Source organism: Nycticebus coucang, chromosome 6, assembly GCF_027406575.1.
Source record: "Nycticebus coucang isolate mNycCou1 chromosome 6, mNycCou1.pri, whole genome shotgun sequence".
Lineage (NCBI taxonomy): Eukaryota > Metazoa > Chordata > Mammalia > Primates > Lorisidae > Nycticebus > Nycticebus coucang.
The window spans coordinates 17,492,792-17,519,506 of NC_069785.1; the positions used below are offsets into that span (position 1 = coordinate 17,492,792).

Sequence of the window (26,715 nt, forward strand, 5' to 3'; positions counted from 1 at the left end):
AAAGAGCAAGAGGAAGTGAAAGGAAAATTAGGGCAAGGAAACAGATAAAAGAAATCACTCATGAGGAAGAATCAGCAGAAAACTCCAGGCAACATGAAGAACCAGTCCAGAACAACCCTGCCAAGGGACCATGAGGTAGCTACTGCAGAGGATTCCACCTATACAGAAATGTTAGGAATGACAGAAAGGGAATTTAGAATACACATGTTGAAAACAATGAAAGAAATGATGGAAACAATGAAGGAAACTGCTAATAAAGTGGAAAATAACCAAAAGGAAATTCAAAAACAGAATGAAATAAGAGATGAACGATATGAAGAATATAAAAAGGATATAGCAGAGCTGAAGGAAATGAAACAATCAGGGAACTTAAAGATGCAATGGAAAGTATCAGCAACAGGTTAGACCATGCAGAAGAAAGAATTTCAGAGGTAGAAGACAAAGTTCTTGAGATAACTCAGATAGTAAAAGACGCAGAAAAGAAGAGAGAGAAAGCAGAACGTTCACTGTCAGAATTATGGGACTTTATGAAGCATTCCAACATACGAGTTATAGGAATTCCAGAAGGGGAAGAAGAATGCTCCAGAGGAATGGAAGCCATACTAGAGAATATTATAAAAGACAATTTCCCAAATATCACCAAAGATTCTGACACACTGCTTTCAGAGGGATATCGGACCCCAGGTCGCCTCAACTCTAACCGAGCTTCTCCAAGACACATTGTGATGAACCTGTCCAAAGTCAAGACAAAAGAAAAGATTCTGCAAGCTGCCAGGAGTAAGCGCCAGTTGACCTACAGGGGCAAATCCATCAGAGTGACCGCAGACTTCTCTAATGAAACTTTCCAAGCAAGAAGACAATGGTCATCTACCTATAATCTACTTAAACAGAACAATTTCCAGCCTAGAATTCTGTACCCTGCTAAGCTAAGCTTCAAAATTGACGGAGAAATCAAATCATTTACGGATATACAAACATTGAGGAAATTCGCCACAACAAGACCAGCTCTACAGGAAATACTTCAACCTGTTCTGCACACTGACCACCACAATGGATCAGCAGCAAAGTAAGAACTCAGAAATTAGACAGAACCTAACCTCCACACTGATGCAAAAGATAAAACTAAGAAATGGACTCTCACAAAATAATACGAATAGAATACTACCACACTTATCAATTATCTCAATAAATGTTAATGGCTTGAATTCCCCACTGAAGAGACATAGATTGGTTGACTGGATTAAAAAACACAAGCCATCCATTTGCTGTCTGCAAGAAACACACCTGGCTTCAAAAGACAAATTAAAGCTCCGAGTCAAGGGTTGGAAGACAATTTTTCAGGCAAATGGAATTCAGAAGAAAAGAGGAGTTGCAATCTTATTTTCAGATACATGTGGATTTAAAGCAACTAAAGTCAAAAAAGACAAAGATGGTCACTTTATATTGGTCAAGGGAAAAATACAACAAGAAGACATTTCAATTCTAAATGTCTATGCACCCAATTTAAATGCTCCCAGATTCTTGAAACAGACCTTACTCAGTCTGAGCAATATGATATCTGATAATACCATAATAACAGGGGACCTTAACACTCCTCTTACAGAGCTGGACAGATCCTCTAAACAGAAATTAAACAAGGATATAAGAGATTTAAATGAGACCCTAGAACAACTGTGCTTGATAGACGCAAATAGAACACTCCATCCCAAAGATAAAGAATATACATTCTTCTCATCACCCCATGGAACATTCTCAAAAATTGATCATATCCTGGGACACAAAACAAATATCAACAGAATCAAAAGAATTGAAATTTTACCTTGTATCTTCTCAGACCATAAGGCACTAAAGGTGGAACTCAACTCTAACAAAAATGCTCGACCCCACCCAAAGGCATGGAAATTAAACAATCTTCTGTTGAATAACAGATGGGTGCAGGAAGAAATAAAACAGGAAATCATTAACTTCCTTCAGCATAACAACAATGAAGACACAAGCTACCAAAACCTGTGGGATACTGCAAAAGCAGTTTTGAGAGGAAAATTCATCGCTTTAGATGCCTACATTCGAAAAACAGAAAGAGAGCACATCAACAATGTCACAAGAGATCTTATGGAATTGGAAAAAGAAGAACAATCTAAGCCTAAACTCAGTAGAAGAAAAGAAATATCCAAAATCAAATCAGAGATCAATGAAATTGAAAACAAAAGAATCATTCAGAAAATTAATGAAACAAGGAGTTGGTTGTTTGAAAAAATAAATAAAATAGATAAACCATTGGCCAGACTAATGAGAAATAGAAAAGTAAAATCTCTAGTAACCTCAATCAGAAATGATAAAGGGGAAATAACAACTGATCCCACAGAGATACAAGAGATCATCTCTGAATACTACCAGAAACTCTATGCCCAGAAATTTGACAATGTGAAAGAAATGGATCAATATTTGGAATCACACCCTCTCCCTAGACTCAGCCAGGAAGAAATAGAGCTCCTGAACAGACCAATTTCAAGCACTGAGATCAAAGAAACAATAAAAAAGCTTCCAACCAAAAAATGTCCTGCTCCTGATGGCTTCACTCCAGAATTCTATCAAACCTTCAAGGAAGAGCTTATTCCTGTACTGCAGAAATTATTCCAAAAAATTGAGGAAGAAGGAATCTTCCCCAACACATTCTATCAGGGTGAAGCAAACATCACCCTGATACCAAAACCAGGAAAAGACCCAAACAAAAAGGAGAATTTCAGACCAATCTCACTCATGAATATAGACGCAAAAATTCTCAACAAAATCCTAGCCAGTAGATTACAGCTTATCATCAAAAAAGTCATTCATCATGATCAAGTAGGCTTCATCCCAGGGATGCAAGGCTGGTTTAACATACGCAAGTCTATAAACGTTATCCACCATATTAACAGAGGCAAAAATAAAGATCACATGATCCTCTCAATAGATGCAGAAAAAGCATTTGATAAAATCCAGCATCCTTTTCTAATTAGAACACTGAAGAGTATAGGCATAGGTGGCACATTTCTAAAACTGATTGAAGCTATCTATGACAAACCCACAGCCAATATTTTACTGAATGGAGTAAAACTCAAAGCTTTTCCTCTTAGAACTGGAACCAGACAAGGTTGTCCTCTGTCACCTTTACTATTCAACATAGTGCTGGAAGTTCTAGCCAATACAATTCGGCAAGACAAGGAAATAAAGGGAATCCAAATGGGAGCAGAGGAGGTCAAACTCTCCCTCTTTGCTGACGACATGATCTTATACTTAGAGAACACCAAAGACTCAACCACAAGACTCCTAGAAGTCATCAAAAAATACAGTAATGTTTCAGGATATAAAATCAATGTCCGCAAGTCAGTAGCCTTTGTGTACACCAATAACTGTCAAGAGGAGAATCTAATTAAGGACACAACTCCCTTCACCACAGTTTCAAAGAAAATGAAATACCTAGGAGTATACCTAACCAAGGAGGTGAAGGACCTCTATAAAGAAAACTATGAAATCCTCAGAAAGGAAATAGCAGAGGATATTAACAAATGGAAGAACATACCATGCTCATGGATGGGAAGAATCAACATTGTTAAAATGTCTATACTTCCCAAAGCAATCTACCTATTCAATGCCATTCCTATCAAAATACCAACATTGTACTTTCAAGATTTGGAAAAAATGATTCTGCATTTTGTACGGAACCGGAAAAAACCCCGTATAGCTAAGGCAGTTCTCTGTAACAAAAATAAAGCTGGGGGCATCAGCATACCAGATTTTAGTCTGTACTACAAAGCCATAGTGCTCAAGACAGCATGGTACTGGCACAAAAACAGAGACATAGACACTTGGAATCGAATTGAAAACCAAGAAATGAAACTAACAGTTTACAACCACCTAATCTTTGATAAACCAAACAAGAACATACCTTGGGGGAAAGACTCCCTATTCAATAAATGGTGTTGGGAGAACTGGATGTCTACATGTAAAAGACTGAAACTGGACCCACACCTTTCCCCACTCACAAAAATTGATTCAAGATGGATAAAGGACTTAAATTTAAGGCATGAAACAATACAAATCCTCAAAGAAAGCATAGGAAAAACACTGGAAGATATTGGCCTGGGGAAAGACTTCATGAAGAAGACTGCCATGGCAATTGCAACAACAACAAAAATAAACAAATGGGACTTCAAGAAACTGAAAAGCTTCTGTACAGCTAAGGAGACAATAATCAAAGCAAAGAGACAACCTACACAATGGGAAAGGATATTTGCATATTTTCAATCAGACAAAAGCTTGATAACTAGGATCTATAGAGAACTCAAATTAATCCACATGAAAAAAGCCAACAATCCCATGTATCAATGGGCAAGAAACATGAATAGAACTTTCTCTAAAGACGATAGACGAATGGCTAACAAACACATGAAAAAATGTTCATCATCTCTATATATTAGAGAAATGCAAATCAAAACAACCCTGAGATATCATCTAACCCCAGTGAGAATGGCCCACATCACAAAATCTCAAAACTGCAGATGCTGGCGTGGATGTGGAGAGAAGGGAACACTTTTACACTGCTGGTGGGACTGCAAACTAGTACAACCTTTCTGGAAGGAAGTATGGAGAAACCTCAAAGCACTCAAGCTAGACCTCCCATTTGATCCTGCAATCCCATTACTGGGCATCTACCCAGAAGGAAAAAAATCCTTTTATCATAAGGACACTTGTACTAGACTGTTTATTGCAGCTCAATTTACAATCGCCAAAATGTGGAAACAGCCTAAAGGCCCACCAACCCAGGAATGGATTAACAAGCTGTGGTATATGTATACCATGGAATACTATTCAGCCATTAAAAAAAATGGAGACTTTACATCCTTCGTATTAACCTGGATGGACGTGGAAGACATTATTCTTAGTAAAGCATCACAAGAATGGAGAAGCATGAATCCTATGTACTCAATTTTGATATGAGGACAATTAATGACAATTATGGTTATGGGTGGGGACAGAAAGAGGGAAGGAGGGAGGGGGGTGGGGCCTTGGTGTGTGTCACACTTTATGGGGGCAAGACGTGATTGCAAGAGGGACTTTACCTAACAATTGCAATCAGCGTAACCTGGCTTATTGTACCCTCAATGAATCCCCAACAATAAAAAAAAAAAAAAAGAAAAAGGAAGAAAGGAAGAAAGGAAGGAGGGTGGGAGGGAGGGAGAGAGAGAAAGAAAGAAAGAAAGAAAATACTGCACAAAAGTCAAAATTTTCTATAGTCTCACTAAAATAGACAATTACTCGTAAATTCAAGTAACACATAATACTTGCTATGAGTCAAGTACTTTTCAATATTTAGTAAGTAATTCAGTCCTCATAACAACCTCTGTAAGGTAGGCATTATAATACATATTTTACAGACAAAAATAAACTGAGTACCAGAGACTCAGCCATCTGCCCATGGCTATATAGCAAGGAAGTGGCACAGCCAATATTTGAAGACAGACTGGGTCCAGATTCCATGCTCTGAACCTGTACACTATGCTGACTCTCAAAACAGCATGCAATTTATCAAATTAATTTTATGGATACCTCCATTAATCACAAACCATTTGTTTTCTTAGGTAATAGTATTTAAGTGTATATATAATGAGAAAATGCCTGCAGTAATGTTTCAATGGATGGTTTCTTTGGAGTAGACATTGTGGAATTTAGGTAAATTATCTATTTATTTGTTATTTTTCAAATGAGTTTAATGTTTCATAATGAGTTTCTGTCTTCAAAAAAATGAAGCCATTAATTTAACAAAAAACAAGTCATATTACCTAATCGCAATTTGAACACCATAATTTTAATTTACGGCTCTTTATCACCCTAATGCACCATGATTTTAATTAGTTTCGAACTCTGTTCCACCTCAGAGCATAGCGCAACAGTGGGCAAAACAAACATGCCCACTGTAAACATACTGACCATTATTAAATACTAGATTACTACATTATATGTGTCTTTACAAATATATTACTAGAAGTTATACTCAAAGCATAATCCTTAAACTAGCATCAATTGTTATCAGCTGGGAGCTAAATAGGACAGAATCTCAGGTCCCATCCCAAACCTCCTGAATCAGAATCTGTATCGTAGCAAGATCCCCCAAGTGACTGGATTTCACATTAATATTTGAGAAGCACTCATTTCCAAGGCATAGTTCCTCTAAGTGTAGTCTAATATTTACCAATAAGACTCACCTGGGTCTTTTGTGAAAAATGTAGATTCTTAGGCTCCACCCTATTCCAAGCGTCACTCAAGCTTAAGAGCCACAGCTAAAAGAACTATAAGTAGAAAGAAATAGTAAAGAATAGGAACAGGAATATTAAGCAAAGAGCAGAGCTATTATGCAGTGAGCAGCAGGAATATAACCAGATAGCTAAAATAAATCAAGAAAGAGAAAGTAGCTCGGCACCCGTGCTCAGTGGTTGGGGCGCTGACCACATACACTGGGGCTGGCCAGGTTCGAACCCGGCCCGGAGCTGGTGGGTTCAAACCCTGCCTGGGCCTGCTAAACAATGACAATAACAACAACAAAAATAGCCAGGCCTGGTGGTGGGCACCTGTAGTCCCAGCTACTTGGGAGGCTGAGGCAAGAGGATTGCTTAAGCCCAAGAGTTTCAAGTTGCTGTGAGCTGTGATGCTACAACACTCTACCAAGGTGACATAGTGAGACTATCTCAAAAAAAAAAAAAAAGTGAAAAGAAGAAGAAGTGATGAGAAGGAAAGAGGAGTCACGTAGAAAAAGTAGGGTAAGGAAATCAACAACAAAAAAGTAAAAGAAAGTAATTGTATTGAGAGTATTATGCCTTCGTTTCTCCCTCCCTCCCTTTCCTTTAAAATTGACTGTTATCCCTGACAAGCAAACAGCATGTCAAAGGTTTTCTTAAAAAAAGATCATGGAGATATGTGATTTACAAGTGTGACATATAAGAATCAGTTACATTTTTAAATATGTAACCAGCACATAACGCATTCATTTTATCAGTGTTCCTAATATATAGAATTTTAAATGCATACATACACTTTTAGAGACATTTCCATATGGTTGGCTCGTGCAGTTGCTTCATCTCTCTCCTCGATAGCTAACTGCAGTCTAGACATAATAGCTTCATCACGTTCCCTCTGTGCAAAATACACTTCTTCAACAAGAGCTACGAAAATATTTAAGCAACAATCAATCAAAGAAAAGAAAGGAGAAATGCATATATTTAACAAAAATAAAAAGCAAAATAATTCTGTTAAAGACTTTTATTACATTGAATTAGTATCAATTAATTGCTTAAGAAAACATTTTTAACAAGTATTGCAAAATTGAAATATAATGTCATACCCATAAAGAGCGAAAATTTAAAGGTCTAATAATAACAAATGTTACAAGTTTGTGAAATAAAGGAAATGCATATACATGGCAAATAGGCCTATATATTTCTACAACCACCTGAAGAGCAATTGGCAATGTGTTTAGTAAAGTTGAAGAAGGGCCTAATCTACAACCTACAATATAGCAAGAGAAATTCTTGCACACAAGCCGCTTACAATGTATTAAAATACTTACTGCCACATTGCTTATAATGGCAAAAACTTAGACATATCCCCATGTCCATCAACATGAACAAGAATAAATAAAGTACATTCAGAATGGAACACTGTCCAGCATTTAAAATGAATTAACTATGAACAGGTGAATAAATCTCTAAAACAAAATGTTGACAAAAATAGCAAGTTGCAAAGCAAAACAACTCTATCTACTACTTATGGATAATCAGTAAAAATAGTACAAATAATGAAATGATAAACAACAAACTCAGATTAATAGTTATTTAATTCTCAGTGGGATGGTGGAAGGAGAGAAAAGGAAATGGGTCATGGAAAAATAAAAGGGGCAGAGCTGTGCTGGGTTAGTGCGGCACATCTGCACAGAGTTAAGGGGCACCACTGATGGAGATTAGAATCCAGAGGGCATTCTCTTTTGTTTTTGCAGCTTTTGGCCGGGGCTGGGTTTGAACCTGCCACCTCCGGCTTATGGGGCCGGCGCCCTACTCCTTTCAGCCACAGGTGCCGCACCTGGGAGGGCATTCTCTAGAGTTGTGCAACACTTTCAGGAGCTTTGATGTCACCTGAAATTGTCATTTCTTAAGTGTAATTTCTACTGTTTGTATACTTGAAATCTGATATAATTTTAAAAATAGTACTGAAATTTTTGACAAAAAGGAACTCAAACACTTGAATCACCAAACCAAATTTTACTTGTACTGTCAAATCATGAAATCAATTTAGAGAAAACGTATGAAATGCTCTTTTAGTCCATAAAGCATTGAATTCCTGCACAAGGTTTGCTAGAGATTTAATATATAGTTCATCAAGATAGTTATTACTGTGTTACATAAATTACAAGTGTTGGAAAAGTTGTGGTAGAAAACATATCAAAGAGATGATTCATATCCTGGGCAGGACAACATGAGAATTCATCACTGTGCTCAAACTAGTACACAATTAAAAATTTAATTATTGCTTATTTCTGGAATTTTCAACTTAAACGTTTTTGGACCATGGGTAACTAAAAATGAGGAAGGTGAACTACTATAAATAAAAGGGGACTACTATATCAATTCCTCAATCTGTTTTGAAAGAACCTTCTGTCCAGACTGTATTATACTATAATGAATTTCATTTTTCCCTTCTAATCTGTATAATCTCCTTCCCGGGACAATAATAACAGCCTGAAGAAAGAAGAAAACAGCATGGCATGTGGAAGAATAAGGGCTTTGATTCAGATTCAAGGTGTTACAGTTCAGCAGCAGTTTGTAAATTTCTTAAATTATTTTAGTTGCAGTTCAAGTATATAAAATGAACAAAATACTATCACTCATGGTTGTTAGGAAAATTAAATTAGACAATATATGAAAGCTCTTGGCCAAATAAGTAAAATAAAGTGTATCCTCAAAAAATATTAGTTCCCATTCCACCACCATAGTCACTACCCTAAAACCACAGACTCACAATTTGACTTAATTCCAAGATATTTTAATATATATATGGTTTTGATTAATGCGGACGATTTATATGTAAAAAAAATCCAATTCAAAATACCTGACTTTTTAACTTGTTTCATTGGTAGGCAAAACTTACACAGACTAAAAGAAAAATAATTCAGAATCCATTCTATATTGTATACTGCATACTGTAATAACATTAATAGTTTATACAAAATATGATATTTTAAGATGTTTTTAAATTTTTACATTATAAAATATTTCTAGTTTATAGGTGAGACATAATAGACAAAATGATACTAAATAGTGATGGATAGGTGTACGTAAAGGATATTACTATTGAAATATCCTAAAGCTAAATTTTAAAATTCCAGAAAACATACATATATACACACACACATAAAAATTGGTTTTACAATTTATAAATTATTAAGACAAATTTTAAGATATTTCTCTACAGATTCAATGCAATCCCTATCAAAATTCTACTGTAATTCTTCACAAAAACAGAAAAAACAACCCTAAAATTCATATGAAACCACAAAACCCCAAATAGCCAAACTAAGCTCGGGCAAAAAGAACAAAACTGGAGGCATCACACTACCATTTTAAAAATATATTATAAAGCCATAGTAATTAAAACAGCATGGAACTGGCATAAAAACAGATACATACACCAATGAAACAGGATAGGAGCCCCCAAATTCAACCACTTAGCTATTATGGTCAACCGATTTTCAACAAAGGTGACAAGAACACACAATGGGTAAGTATAGTATCTTCAATGAATGGTGTTGGAAAAACTGGGTATCTAGATGAAATGGACTTAACTCATCTCTTATTCAAGAATCAGCTCAAAATGGATTAAAGACTTAAACATAAGACTGGAAACTATAGAACAACTAGAAGGAAACATATGGGAAGAGCTCTATGGTATTGGTATGGGCAGGGATTTCTTGAATATAACCTAAAAAGATAGGCAATGAAAGCAAAAGAGACAAATAGGATTGTATTGAACTAAAAACCTCTGCACAGCAAAAAAACTAACAAAGTGAAGAGACAACCCACAGATTGGAAGAAAATATTTGCAAATCATATATTAGGTAAGGGGTTAATATCCCAAAAATCCACATCACTACTCATCATTTGCAGAGAAATGCAAATTAAAATCACAATGTCGTATCATCTCATTGTATTAGACTGGCTATTATGAAAAAAGATGAAAGATGGCAAGTGTTGGTGAGGATGTGGAGAAAAGGAAACCTGTAATTTACACTATTTGGGGTACAATAAATTAGTACAGCCATTTTGGAAAACAGAATGAGGTTCCTCAAAAAAAATAAAAACAAAATTACCATATAATACATCAACTCCTCTTATGGGTATACTACATATAGTCAAAGAAATTGAAATAAGTATGTCAAAGAGATGCCTGCATTCTCATGTTCACTGCCGCATACTTCACCACTGTCAAGATACAGAAACAACTTAAGTGCCCATTAATGGATGAAGGGATTTTGAAGATGCAGTATAATACATAAACAATGGAATACTATACCTTTAAAAGCTGGAATTGCTCTTTTTCATTTGAAAATGCTGGGGGGAAGGAAATTCTGTCATTTACAACAATATGGACTAAAGGACAATATGCTAAGTGAAATAAGCCAGGAACACACAGAATACTCCCTCATGATCTCACTTATATGCAGAATCTAAAAAAGTGAAATTCAGACATAGAAGTAGAAGAGTTAAAGTAGAGAACAAAATGATGTTTATCAAAGGCTGTGGGGAAGGTGAGCACAACAGGGAAGGAGAGATGTTGGTCAAAGGGCATGAAGTGTCCAGACCAGATTGAGGTGGTCTATTACACAGCATGGTCGCCTATACTAAATAATAATGGATTGCATATTTCAAAATTGCTAAAAGAATAAATTTTAAATGCTCTTACTACAAAGAAACAATAAATATTTAATACAATAGATATATTAGTTAGCCTGATTTGATAATTCCATATAATGGAATATAATGCATATACATGTACTGAAATGGAATATAATGCATATACATGTACTGAAACATCATACTGCATTCTATCAATACATACAATTATTACTTCTCAATTAAAAATAAATTTTAAAAAGAAAAACAACCATAAAACAAAATTAAAGTATTAGTGAATAACTTTTAACATACATTAGGTTAATGTAAAATTTGTTGGTTATGAAAAATCTGATTCTTTGTAGAATTCAGTATTTTTAAAGGCTCAATATGCAACTCTCAAACATTTTTAGTAAAGAAAACTTAATTGTAAACACTGAGCTTTTCCAAGGTAGATGACTATTACAAAGTTCACTAGAAAATCAATATAGCATTTTAGTTGGAATTTGCTCATTAAACACCCACAGCTCTAATGCAAATTATGATGGAATGAATAAAGCAAATACGCATGCTTCTTTCTTTTTATTAAATGTAAAATCTACTGTTAATTGCATCTCGTATGTCATACAAACTTTTCTCCTTAACTATTAAATAGAAGCTTTAACAAAAGTCATTAGAGATTCTCTTTCTTTGACTTGAATAAATTTCAATATTTGTTCAGTAAAGGTTCACAGCAGTTAAATTACATTAACAAATATTATTAGCTACTATGTAAGCCAACCAAGTAAAATACTTATATTGTAGGTAAAACCATTGGGTGTTTACAATAATATTTGGATATCTCCATTTTTAAACATGGTTATCAAATATCCATAATTCTTAGTCAAATGAGAAAGATTCAGAGAGGATCACCTCTACCCCACCCCCACCAAATACTCAAATTTGTTTAGTAAGCTAATTGTTTTCTAATATGGGCAAGAGTAAATATGAAGAAGCTGAACCATACTAAGTATGAGTTTATTGAGTCAAGGCAGAGTACATATTTTCTCAGTAGTCTCAAGTCTATTGACAAATCCATATTCTACACTTTTCAAACTACTTTTAAAATACAGTAGGACTGAGATAGTACATTGGCTAACATTCTAGTTTAAACACTGGATCATGATTCTCTAAATAACATAATTTGGAGGATACACATTTCCCAGAAAAAAGAATTTGTTTGTTAACGTCCTCATGGTAGTTAAGTAAATATAAAAGGCTGAGTTAAAGACAGAGGAAAAGAAATCATTGGGATTTTAAACATATCAAATAACCATTGTACACATGTTCATGTTCCAAAATTCTAAACAACAAATATAATATAGACAATAGTCTTATAAAAAACTAGCCTTTACTATAAATGAAAGAATCTCAGCTTCTATAAATATCTATGATCAAAGCTTTACACGAGGTGAAACCATTTGGTAGAAATTTATAATGATGTTAAATGGATTTCTGCCAAATATGATAACAATTAGTGTTTATGAAATTACCACATAGCTATTTCAGACCACAAATACTACACTATGTCCTTTAATTTCCTTAAAAATGGTAATTTTTCTTTGCATAAATTGATTAGAAATTTTAAAATAAATGGTAAAATAGTTTAAGAACTATATTGAAATTTATTCAAGTCAAAGGAAGAGAATCTGTAATGACTTTTGTTAAAGCTTCTACAAAATAAGTACAGTATAAAACTATAAAATGAAAACTTTTTTAAAAAATGCTCTATGCTCTATATTTACATTCAAAGATACAAATAGAACCTCCATAATTGACCATCTGCCCACACTGACCACCTCCTTTAGTTGACCTAATTTTCAAACAAGGTACATGCACATACTTATCAGTACCATCAGCCTAGTTCCTTATGTTGACCATTTTGTTACAGTCCCTTGAATGGTCAACTTACAGAGGTTCTACCATATTTGATATTAGAGCTACCTTTTTTAATGTGAAAAAGATACGTTTATGCTTGGAAGATTAAAATCAGTTTTAATAACTTTATGCACTTATATAATTTTAATAAGTATTTTACTTACTACAGATATTTTAATAGATATCAACATGAAAATTCTATGAAATATAGCTTTTACCTAAACTTTTTCCAATTATCATTCCTGCTTTAGAATTATTCATCGAACGTGAAAAACTCTTAAGATTGCTTTCTGAAAAGTTTTCTGGTTCTTTTGTTCCTATATTTTAAATACCATAATTACATATGTATTCAAATGCTTGATATCATAGTATACCATACCGAATTATTGGTTATTATTATGTATAATGGATCTTCTGCCAACTGAACTTTTATTTTGTTTTTATAGGAAACAAACTTTTCTAGGGAGCAAGGATACAGAATTGGCTATATTCTGCCCTCAAGAATTATTTGACCAGGCACTTGTCTAAATCTATACTAATGCGTATCCACAGAATTCTGTACCCAGAGACAATTTAATCAATATTCTGTCAATATTTCTACCAGCTATATTATTTCACAGAGATGGACCTTTTTGTTTTTACCCGAAATTACTGGTAATATTATTATTATTATTTATTTTTTTTTTTTTTAGAGACAGAGTCTCACTTTATCACCCTTGGTAGAGTGCCATGACATCACAGCTCACAGCAACCTCCAATTCCTGGGTTTAGATGATTCTCTTGCCTCAGCCTCCCGAGTAGCTGGGACTACAGGCGCCTGCCATAACGCCCAGCTATTTTTGTTGTTGCAATTTGGCCGGGACTGGGTTTGAACCCACCATCATTGGTATATGGGGCTGGCGCCCTGCTCACCGAGCCACAGGTGCCGCCCTGGTCATATTCTTAAAACCCTTTTTTCTTTCAAATTAAAAAATAAATACATATATATATTTAGTGCTCCATTATAAGTTAATCTATTATGGGATTCGAGTATCAGAATAAAGGCTATCACATTTATTGATGCCCACTACATACACAGACAAATGGGATTCCAATGTACACTATTTCATAAAAATAAATATTATGATGTTTTCTATTCTTTTGGTATATAGAACTAACTCACTTTTGTTCTTCTTTTTAGATGGTCAACACCATCTAGTATACAGTAACAATCTTTTCACAAGAGAATAATGTAAACATTTTCTTTTATGCTTTCTATTATGCTTTTCCATTTTTCCCATTTTAATTTGTTAGGGTGTCTTGACATTATTTGCTATAATGGTTAACTACATATTTATATTTTTAACATTTATATTTTAACCTAAATAGAAAAACTTAAGTTATAAGTGTCAGGGATTCTATGTTCTGATCCTTTGGACAGTCACAATCAAACTTCTCTCCTCCCTACTGAAAACAAATGAACATTTTCTGTAATAAGAAGCAACTGAAAATACGTTTTTAATTTTTAAAAAAGTCTAAATACAGGTGATATAAAGGAATCTATGTTTAAAAAGAAAAAGCAGATTAAATGCTAGCATCATCAGTACAAGTAAGCTAAGCAAATTATATAATCATTGAATTATATGTTAAAATATAGTAAGAGATAGATAGATACAGACTAATAAACACAAGACTTAGGAACTAAGGAGTTCTTTTGGCTAAAACCTAATATTGGCTTTATTTCAGTTTAATTGGAAGAGGATCTCAAATTCATCTTCTCCATGAGATATCAGGAACCTGGATTTCTCTTTGTACCAAAGGTTAATAAGAAATGTGTCTGCAAAAGTCAAACAGCATTAAATACCAAAAACTGATTATTATTCTACAGGAGTTGTTCTGTCATTCATAATCTCTCCATGCTTCAACCTTCCACAGCTAATCTTTAATGGATGACATGCAAGAAAGAAAAATAACTAACATATAAAGCAGAGGCTCTAAAGTGAGCATTTAAGAAATAGAAAAATAAGGCTTTTAAAGAAATATAAATATTTTAAATATCACAAAAATAAATTATAGAAAAGGTACTTAAATAAATATTCTTTTAGGCAAAATTTAAACATCTTCGGCATACTGTAGATGTAATAGAATAATCAAAATTAAAAAGACAATGAACACCAGACAATGCCTGTTGAGACTGTTTTAGGAAAAATGAAAAACTTAATTGAATGAGCTATTTTTGAAAGGTATAAATACATCACTAACATAAGAGCACATCAGTGATGCAAATTAGGCCACATAATACTAGCACTCATGGTTAAACTCAATTTCACTAAAACAAATTTTAAAATGTTTATAGTTTAATCACTTTTTTAGGTGACAAGATAGATATGCTTACCTAAAGAACAAAGGCAATGTTTCTGCTATGCTTCTCCAAAATATCTAAGTATTTTAAGGTAATATATGCTAACAATTTTCAATTAATATTATACACATGTATAATGAACCAAACTCAGTAAAAGTCTTAAATAGCTACAAAGAGATAAATCTTTCCCAATGTGAAAACACAAGAGTGAGATGGTCATTTTAGCTTTTCTTTAGACTAAATAAGACATATTTTTGCATTTTTGCTTTACATTTTTATAGAGATTTAAACTTTTTTCCATATTTTCAAAACTTTAGTAATAAGGTTAAATCTAAAAATCAAAACTAAAAATTGCAGAAATCAAATAACAAATGCTACATAAAATGCTTTACAGACTAATTTTAAAAAAGAAGGGCAAATCAATTCATTGTGGAACAAAACCATATATAAATGGGATTTATTATACAGAACAAATAATCATTATTTATGTAACTACTCCACTATCAGGAACACATTAAATATATCCCCTCAGATGAAGAGATCTTGAAGGAAAAAAGATGACGACAATGTCATCATCTTATCATAATTACCATTTATTGAGTGCCGTCTATGGGTTAAGTACTTCATAAACATTATCTCAAACATCACAGCAACCTATAGCAGAAAACAAATGCCTAGGGAGGCTTTCATTACACGTGGTAAGTGGTAAAAAGATAAAAACAAAGGTCTGAATCCAAAGTCTAAGCATTTAAGCACCACTTAACATGTGTATAGTATATTATGATTGAAAAGTGATTACAGGGGGAAAAAAAGCCTGAAATCCCAAATCTGTCTTTTTGCCTAATGTAGATTAGTGCCTAATACAGTGTCTAATATACAATGAGCCCTTGACAAATATCTCTTTGCTTTGTAATGAAGTTAGCATAGTTCCTATGAAACACTTACATACCTAATGAACAGTATCAATGATGGTGATGATGGTGGTAAAGTAAGAAAAGGAGGGAAGATAAAAGGGTCAACTATCAGAGATTTGAAAATGAAAAAGGACACCAGAGCGTTTTAAACTCTCATAAAATCACATCAGAATGACTGTATTCACATTATATAAAAATCAATGGGGTCACTAAAAACACAGACTAAAGCTAAATAACCGTCAATGATTTATCACAGGTACACACTGCCTTAAAGCCTAAATCCTTTGTATCTCATTTCATTTTGGATTCACATTTTAGTAAAATGTAATAGTGCTATCAAATATATATATGTGTGTGTGAGTATCAATAACAATTTTCCTTATAATCCAATTCTTTGTTTCCAAATTTTTTTCCATCCACTTTTCAATAGTACCCTTTCAAAATCTGTTAACTGCCAACCATGATTTTTAATTAAAAGTGAAACAATAAAATGTTTTGTCAAACTTCTTACACTGATGACACTATCAAAAATTTAAGAATTTGATAAACATAAAATAATACTGATATTATTTTATAATAATATAACTGTGTGTGTATATATATATATATATATATATATATATATACTGATAAAAACAATTTACCGAGAACTTGTTAGGTAGTAAATACTAGCTGGTTTTATGCATTATTATCTAATTCTTAAAATAATCTGGTAGATTAGTTAATATTCATAGTTTACTTGAGAGAAAGTAAGCTAAGTAACTTGTTCAAAGGTATAAAGTCAATATTAACTGTCAGAACTATGATTTGAACCTAGGTCAATCTGATTCCAAGGCTTTTAGTCTTTGCAATTGCTTTAAACTGCCTACAATGGGGGCCTTTTCTTGTATGTGATTTTGACAATAGCAGATTCTTTTTCTTATAAATAATACAATCACCTTAGAAGACAAGATGAAATAACATATATATAAGTTATATAATAAATATAAAGATATAAAAATAAATACAGGGGAAATCTGAAAGACTAGAAAAAGGGCAAGGATAAATGGCAAGACTGAATCACAGTCATCATGGTTTTCATAAAACTTTGCTTTATACAGTCTCATGTCTCACACCTATTGCAGAAATTATTTTAAGGTTAAAGGGCAAACAACTTTTTTTTTTTTTTTAAATCACACCTTTCTGCGGCACCTGTGGCTCAGTGGGTAGGGCGCCAGCCCCATATACCGAGGGTGGCAGGTTTGAACCTGGCCCCTGCCAAACTGCAACAAAAAAATAGCCAGGCGTTGTGGCGGGCACCTGTAATCCCAGCTACTTGGGAGGCTGAGGCAGGAGAATCGCCTAAGCCCAGGAGTTGCGCTGTGAGCTGTGATGACACAGTACTCTACAGAGGGTGATAAAGTGAGAGTCTGTCTCTTAAAAAAAAAAAAAAATCACACTTTTTAAAGTAATGTTTACTTTTATTTTTCAAATATTAAATTTGATATAGTCTCATTGCAGAAAATCTGAAAAAGGCAGAAACTATTCACTGAAGCAGTAATAGCTTCACTTAAAGACAATCAAAATTTATCTCATTTTATAAAATATACATGTATATCTATGTATTTCTAGTTTAACAAAATTATACGGTTTTCTCCCTACTTTTTTCACTTAACACTGAGTTATGAGGATTTTATACTCAAGTATTATCCAGAAATAGATTTTAATTACTGCCCAGTGTCTCACAGCATAAATGTATAATAATATATTTAACAATTCCCTTATTGATAGATTGTTAAGTTCTCTTGCTATCATAATAATATATGAATATCCTTATATCGTAATACTACATGAATACTACATGAAAATCTTTCTAAAGCATTTCCATAAAGTTCATGTGCAATTTAAAATAGTGTGCTATTTTAAATATTATATATTATAAATATTTCATATAGACTTAGAAAATGGCTACTATTAAATTCCTTAGAGTACTTCATATTTTACGATATATTTAATTTTTAAGATCTATAGACATAGGGCGGCGCCTGTGGCTCAAGGAGTAGGGCGCTGGTCCCATATGCCGGAGGTGGCGGGTTCAAACCCAGCCCTGGCCAAAAACCACAAAACAAAAACAAAAAAAAAAGTACATCCACCACAAGATCTATAGACATAGATTTTTACAACCTATTTGCTATTTCTAATGCTTATCTCAGATGTTTTTACAAGGACTATATTTCTTTCATTATGAAAAGTTTGATTTCTTAAACATTTATATTCTACTTAAGTACATTAGAATATTTATGTATGTAATTATGTATGTAATATTTACATACATAAATATTTAAAACATACTTTGCCAAGTATACTTTTTACTTCTGAATATTAAAACAAGCAATGATACAAATACTCATGCTAATGGAGACTGTTTGTTCTTTCATATCATAAGAAAAAAACAATTTTTACATGTAATCATAGTCTTGTCCTGTTCCTCTTTCTATTAAAATACTGACTTTTTGTTATTGTGTTTTGCTTTGTGACTGTACCTCCTACTGATTAGTCAGAAGATACTTTAAGATTATCTCTATAAAATTAAAAAATATGAAAAAGTTTAAGAGTCTACCAAGGGTCAGTTACTGATTTTTTTATTTCAAGCCAATCGATTTGTTAAGTAGTTCATCTTTTTTTGTTCTTTTTGAGATTATAAAATTAATTCTCATGTTACAAATAAAATATCTTAAATCTTTTTTTTTTTTTTTTTTGTAGAGACAGAGTCTCACTGTACCGCCCTCGGGTAGAGTGCCATGACGTCACACGGCTCACAGCAACCTCCAACTCTTGGGGTTACGCAATTCTCTTGCCTCTGCCTCCCCAGTAGCTGGGACTACAGGTGCCTGCCACAACACCCGGCCATTTTTTTGTTGCAGTTTGGCCGGGGCTGGGTTTGAACCCGCCACCCTCTGCATATGGGGCCGGCGCCCTACGCACTGAGCCACAGGCGCCGCCCTTAACTCTCTTTTTAAAGAAAGTGAAACATTATAAAGTAAAAACACATTTAGAAAATTTATACTTAAAAACCTTTGGGGGAATTTTCATTTTGTGTCATTTTTATAACTAGGTGTGGACACATCTCTTACTTAACTAGATTGTTCTATCCATAGAAACTAAATAATAGCACTGTTATTTTCATCAATTTAGGAGGCTATAAAAATACATTAAATATCTTAACACTGAACCTTAAAATAATACCTTGTTATTAATGAGAAACATGATTAATAAGAATAGAATAATCAAAATCCTTCCATTTTAACATGCATGAATCAAACTGTTTAATCAAAGGGGAATTTTAAATTTATACCAATAAATAAATATTTGAAGTATAAGTTTAGGTATAGTATACAAAAATTAAAGAGTAAATATTATTGTTTAATGAGTTTCCCATCCCAAAGAGCAACAGGCACTCTCAAGCAACCTGGCCAAAAGTAAATAAATAAATAAATCAGAGTTTAAACTTGGTGCACCATTCTGTCAGCTTAATAAGCTGACGCTTCCACACTTCCTGCATCAGGGCTCCCATGTGTTTTCTGTAACAGTTTTAAGTGTTAATGTGCATTACTTGAAGCTAACGAAACATGGAAGTAAAGTTGCAAAGTGTACTGAGTGTCATTTAACTGAAATTGTATACCAAGCTGTTTTATGATGCAGTAAAACTATGTTACAGTAAGTGAAGTTTGCCATTAATTGTCTTAATTTGCTTTTAGTTAGTGTATTTCAATATTAACGTCAAGTTTATGGTGTGCTATGGTGTAGTATGAGGTGTAGAACTAGGCCTGTTTTTAATAGTAACTCTCAAGCAACTAGAAACTACAACTTAGTGGAATCTAACAATTCTCACAGGTGCCGGATAAAGGGAAGATTACTGTACATTAAATCAGGATTGTTAGCAAGTTATGACAGCACAAATATTATTAAATTACTTCTGTAATATATGTCAAAGTTAAATTATTATGCAAATACTTCAAAGTAAACATACTTCTTATAATACTGTCCTATTAGGTAGTATATATAGTATATATATTTGAAAATAAGGTCAAGAAAGTTTCAAATTGCTCTACATTTATATTTGAATAATTCATTTTAATGTATTATTAATTTTCCTTAAAATATATTACTACATATTTCCCTACCAAAAATGAAACAAAAAATGCTATGGTAGTTTAATATTACCAAAAAAGCAACTATCTGGTATTCAGCTGAAATATTTATTTATGATCATCTTAATTATATTTTCATAGTGACATTTAGTTCTACTTGCCACAGTATTATTTTGAAGAGAAGCTATCTCAGTCATATTTCTGACCTAAAATAAAGGAATTATTTCATAAACGTAACCAGACTAAGTGCCTTGTAAAGCATGAATACAACCTCAGACAAATCACAAAACACACTGTTTCTTAAAAGCACTCCAATGGATATAAAAAAGTTAAAATAAGTGATCTCTAAAATGCCTCCAAATGCTAACGTATACTATTCCATGAAATTTCTTTCTTTAAAGAGTGTGAGAGAGACAGTCACAGTGGCATGTGGAGATGAAGATCATAGACTATTGAGAATCATCTAATCATATCTGTAACATATCACAAGCATATTAAAAAATTTCTTTTTGCAAAGACCTGTGAGTAAAGAAAGACTCCAAAACATATTTAAGGTAGTCATTCATAATCTAAAACTCTGGGAACCTTTCACTTTAATCTCAAGGAAAACATTATCTCCATCAGCATCTACATCACCAGTTGAATACTTGTTAATTGTACAAATTTTTGAATCAAATGTAGGCTTCTATTGGCAATGAATTTTTGACTATCTTTATATAACAGACAAGTATTTCCTCTCAACGAGCTAAAACAATAAGTGGTATTTGAACTGCTAGTTGAAAGGTAGAGGCAGTGGTAATCATTATTTCCCCTTGTTTGTTCAGGCCCTTCCAACAAAACAAACAACCTTTTTGTGATTGGATTGACATGGTGTTAACAATGCATTTAATGCCCAAATCAGTATGAATACAGGTAAAGCTCTCACTAATACCAGTACCAGGATGTTAAAGCCACCTATTTTCCTAGCAGCCAAAAAAAAAGAACAGATTGAGATTCTGCTCCTTTGGCAAATAAGGCAGTATGCTAGTATTCACCAAGACACATCGTGTAATAAGCTTGTATGTGATTCTTAAAGCCATATGTTAATACTCATCTACTATACCTGCTGTCTTTTCAGCAATTTTAGCTTCTGTTGTTTTCTCTTGGAGGTCCAGCTTAAACTTTAGTTTTCTCTGTTCTTTGTCTTTGTTAGTCAGTTTTTCTTGAAGCTAAAACATATTGGGAAAAACAAACAAAAAAAAAGAAACCCCACAGATTCTTATCTGACAAATGTTTTACACAAATATAATTAATTCCAAAGTAAAATATTCATTTTTCCCCAAATTCTCATACAGTATCTTACTTAACTATCTAAATATATAATTCCAGAAAAAATATTCAAGGTTGTAAGATATTTTATAAATACTTATAATGATATAGAAATTATAAAAACATTTTAATATACACTTGATTTATGAGTGTGTGCATGTGTACAGGCAAATGAAATTAAGAGGAACATTATTAAAAATAACCATTGTGAGAGCAATCCTCATCCATTCTTTTGTCTTAAAGCACAAGATTTGAAAGGGATTCTCCTAATAAAATAATGGACAGCAAAGTTTTACAGCTTCTCTAAGTAAGGCCAATATTTTGAAACAAAATTAATTAAGATACTAATCTTAATATCTGATGCAAATCTGCTTTTGAGAATGTATCTCATCATATTCCTTTTAAATTTGTACTGGCACCTGAGTCATAACTGGCATGCAATAAATAAATGTTAATGAAAGTACAGAAAACATCTCATGCTCTCATACGGACTCCTTCCATATGTTTTTATAATTCCTCCCTAGGCTTTTGTCATTTGTGTTGTTTTCCTTCAGACATAATCAACATTCCTAACATCATGCTTCAGTTTGATTAGGTCAAACAACTAGAATATTAAATCAGAAGTACCTAGAGGTTAAAAAAAAGAAGGTACAGAAAATGAACATTATTTAATAGCATTACTTAATGCTCACAAGGCTAAAATAAGAGTCAGAAAATAAAACATGTCATGAGAAATCAGATTGGACAAAATACAGCAATAAAAGATAACACCAGGTAAATGATGATATTGCCAAGCCTTGCTATTTTAGTGTTTAATTACATGCATTATTGAGGTGAAGCACCAGGTACAAATACTAATAAAAAAGAAGAAAGTTAGGAAAGCAACATGAAGCTAGTACATAATATTACTCACTCTCCATAGTGCTAAAATGAAGTTTTGCTACAGTAAAACTTAAATGAGTCTTTTTTTTTTTTTTAGGGATCTATGCAAGTTGGCAGGAGGTTATGAAAACGGAAGTGATATCACAGACCAACAGGGCAGAAAACCAAAAAAATTCTGTTCAGAGCCAATCCTTTAGCTTAACCATATCCTGACGGTAAGGTATGGCAACAACATAAGGCTATTGCTAAAAGGTAAAGTATACAATAAAACTGAATTATGATGGGCAACAAAGAAAATTTAGAAGGTCAACAGCTAAAAACATAATGTAAAATTACTAGACTTTCTATATTATACCTTTTCTAAAATTTTAGATTAATATGATGGTACAAATGATTAGGTTACATCATTTGCATTTCTGAGGTAAAGTTCAAGTTATAGTTGAGCCCTTCACCCAGGGGGTGTGCTGCACAGCCTTACACAATGCATATTAGGTGAGAGCTTACCAATGCCCACCTCCTCCCCTTTCGATATTATACCTTTTTATTGCTTGTCCTGAGAATATCCAGTTCTTTTAGTAGAAATGGTACTGTCTTCTCTTTATTTAAGTCTGAAGTAACTTGACAAGAAATCATACATTCATAATGCAAATCATTACTTCCATGTTCTATAATGCTGCAATAAAAAATCATTGAACAATATATACACACTATTTGTACTATAAAGGATCTCTAAATTTTATACATCAAAGGGGAAGAAAAATTTAATTTTAACAATAAATAGGTAAAGATACCAAATTTTAAGAAAATACTATGTTGAAAAAATAAATAAATACATCAATTTCACAGAGATGCCAAACTATCAACTCAGAGAGTTAAATTTATGGAAATTAGTAATAGAGAAGAGAATTATGGTTCATTCAAATAAATTTGGTGGTAAAGTCTGTGAATATTAATTCAACTTGTACCTTTGGTTAGGACTAGACACATTTCTCATTTTTCTCAAAACAGAAACAATATTAGATAATTTTTTTAGTTAGGAATATCTTATTTTCATAATTAAATTTAAAACATTAAAAATTAAAACCCATTCCTATAACATTAAACGTTAAGTTAAACAAAACATTTTTGACATTTTTATTTGACAAGAGTATGAACTTGTAAGCAAGCAGTATAAAGGAAGGGAAAGGAAAAGAGATGGGCTGTTTTTTTTTTCGAGATGGGCTGTTTTTTTTTTTGAGATGGGCTGTTTTTTTTTTTTGAGATGGGCTGTTTTTTTTAGACATTAAATTTGTAAGCAAAATCTTGCAGTCGGTAAGAAAAAATTAAGCAGTGAGGTTTGAGACAGTGAAGCTCTATTTACCATGTGTATCTCTTGCAGTAATTATACTAGATATCTCATAATCTGGCTTTAGCCCAATCTCAACTACTTTCTCCATGTGGTTATAAAAATGTTTATCCTCACTTCATTCATCTGTGCCCCTCAAAATATACTCCAATTGCACCTTACCTCAGTAAGAACCCAACTGCTAAGGGATAGGAACACATCAATAGATCTACTTGATTATATGTTAATGTTCATTAATACATCCACTGAACAATTTAAAAGTAGAAATAGCAGTTCCCATGCAAAATTCTGTTAAAACAATATTCTATAAAATATCTGTCACTGAAACTTTTAAAAGCTAACAGTATTTTCAAAGCACATGACTAATTATCATAGTCCATTATTAATCTCATAGATAGAAGTTGCAAGTAACAAAAATATAAGTCCTTTCATGACTTAGGTAGGCAAAGTGAATGGGTAAAAGATACAGAACATAAAATAGTACACGTAAGGAAAGCAACTGGCAGAGTACAATGCCTTCTAAAAGTATTTAAATTCATTTAAACAAAAAATAGTGCTAACTAAAACCAAAAAACATCTTTGGGCTTAACTTATCCTGGAGCTGCCAGTTTTTAGCCCTGATGAATGATATCACAAATTTATATCAATTTAACAATTATTTTGCAGAAAGTAATACTGAACAAGGATTAAAACCTCATTGCCTTCTTTCAAACTCATCTGGTGCTGTCTCACTGAGCTATCTAGACACATACACATATACATATCGATATCATGGAAACAGTAGAAAACCCTGGCAGATTCTTCAAGTTCTCAAAAGTTAATGACATGTCAAATTTAGCCCACAGTAAAAGGAAAGAAAGAAGGAAGAAAACAAGGAAAGAAAAGAGAAAGAAAGAAAAAGTTCTCCTAATTCATACTTTCTAAACTTAAGACTGTGAGTACTCACTTGGATTTTTCAGTAGCGCAGTAAGCTGTCTCATCATCTGGATAAGGACTAATGACCCGAAAATTCCCTGATCTCTTCCCTGGCAGTTCTATGCCCTCATATGTGTCTTCATGGAGTAATTCATTGGATTTCGGATGTATACTTTCCTCAGAATTCATAGTCAGTTGCTCATCGGGGTGGGTACTTTTATTTCTCCCTATAGTCTCTTGTTCAAGGTAACTGTGGGCTATATCTGTATTTAAACAAATAAAAGAAACAATGCATGATATATGAAACACCATAGCAACATATTTAATCATTTTTGTAGAAATAAATATTCTCATAGCTTTAAACATATACTTAGTAGTTTCACTCCTACTGTAATCTGATATGCACATACAGGGTCGGTTTGGCCATCAATATTTCCAGTGTCAATAGATATCTAGAATAGTGAGTTCACCATATTGGTTGGCTGCAGCTTGGAATAGCCTAAGGAGATGTTTTTTTTAATCCTAAAACCTAGTCCAACCCTATACTGATTAAACAAAAATTCTGGATTGGGACTCATCTATACTTTTGAAGCTCCCCAAAGATTCTAACTTACACTAAAGACTGAGAATCATTGCTTTTGGAGGTACTGTTTTCAAGGTTACTTTTTCTAGATTTCTTAAAATAGGATAATGATTATAGTGAAGTGATAATATACAAGGATCTCTGGTGTCAGATGGGTTAGACATCCAGCTTTGGGTTAGAATTCCAGCTTTGCTGGGTTAGAATTCCAGCTTTGCCAAGTACATAACTTTGGGCAGGTTACTTAACTCATCCATGCCTCAAAATGGAATATAATAGTTTTTATGAAGACTAATTAATACATGCCAAGTAGTCAGCCTCACGCCTGACACATCAATAAACATCAGTTACTTTGGTAACCATCATTATAATATAAAATGGATACAATATAAAGAAAATTATTTCTAACCTCCACTGTATCAGATACATGTCATACATTACAAAATCCACTTAGAAAATTATTTCTAACCTCTACTCTATCAGATACATGTCATACATTACAGAATCTACTTGATAATGTGTATCTCACAAAATTATCTTAAGCTACAATTCATAAATAATGGCAATTTTAAAAGAATAGTGTATATTTGATGATAAGAGTGAAGTTTCGGGGAAAAACTGACACATACATACATACACAAAGCAAAATCATTGACTAGTAAGTCAGATCAACAGGCACAAATACTGACTGTAACTAGTACAAGTACTTTATTATTCCCAGCAGAAATAATGCTTGAACTATAACAACCCCATGAATCTTACTCTAATAAACTTTATAGCAATGCCTTAGCCAACCTGCCAAATTTTAAATCTTTTTGAGGCAGAAGAGAGTAGTTTTACAACAGAAAGAGAATAGGGACACTGATAAATATTCACAAAATATTCATTTAAGAAAAAATGTTTTGCTTGTATATGTACTGAAATTAGAGATAGCCAGTTATAAACTCCAAGTCCTAGAAATTATTCTTGTTAGTAGCTGGAAGCTAGATCAGAAATCATTAGTTTTTGATAAATTACTCTTGATTTCATCTTCAAGGAATCAATTAGGAGAGATAACGTGCTGTCATAATTATATGAGATAGCTGTGAAATTTCAGTATTATATTGTTTTAATTTAAAGTTTGGTACTTTTAGGAATAGAAGTCTTATCTCTGAAGATTACTTACTGGCTCCTGGCATCTCAAAACTCTTACTTGGTTTTCTTTAGATGTTCACTATGCTTTTATAGAATAGGTTGGTACTGGCTCAGCGTCTGTAGCTCAAGTGGCTACATAGGGTGCCAGCCACATACACCAGAGCTGGTGGGTTCGAATCCAGCCTGGGTCTGCCAAACAACGACAACTACAACCAAAAAATAGCCAGGTTTTATGGTGGGTGCCTGTAGTCCCAGTTACTTAGGAGGCTGAGGCAAGGAAATCACTTAAGCCCAAGAGTTAGAGGTTGCCGTGAGCTGTGACGCCAAAGC

The 26,715-nt window shown here is 33.1% G+C and overlaps 1 protein-coding gene across 4 annotated transcripts in view; it reads right to left on the reverse strand.

The window, feature by feature from the left end:
• MIPOL1 (mirror-image polydactyly 1) overlaps positions 1–26,715 on the reverse strand; it is a 312,908-nt gene that overhangs the window by 214,924 nt on the left and 71,269 nt on the right. For all 4 annotated transcript variants that reach the window (XM_053595277.1, XM_053595275.1, XM_053595276.1 and 1 more), the window contains 4 exons: positions 24,703–24,934; positions 22,949–23,084; positions 21,324–21,429; positions 7,070–7,199 (listed from right to left, as the gene is read on the reverse strand). In XM_053595277.1, coding sequence (XP_053451252.1) covers positions 7,070–7,199; positions 21,324–21,429; positions 22,949–23,084; positions 24,703–24,934 — 604 coding nt within the window. The remainder of the gene's footprint in view (positions 1–7,069; positions 7,200–21,323; positions 21,430–22,948; positions 23,085–24,702; positions 24,935–26,715) is intronic.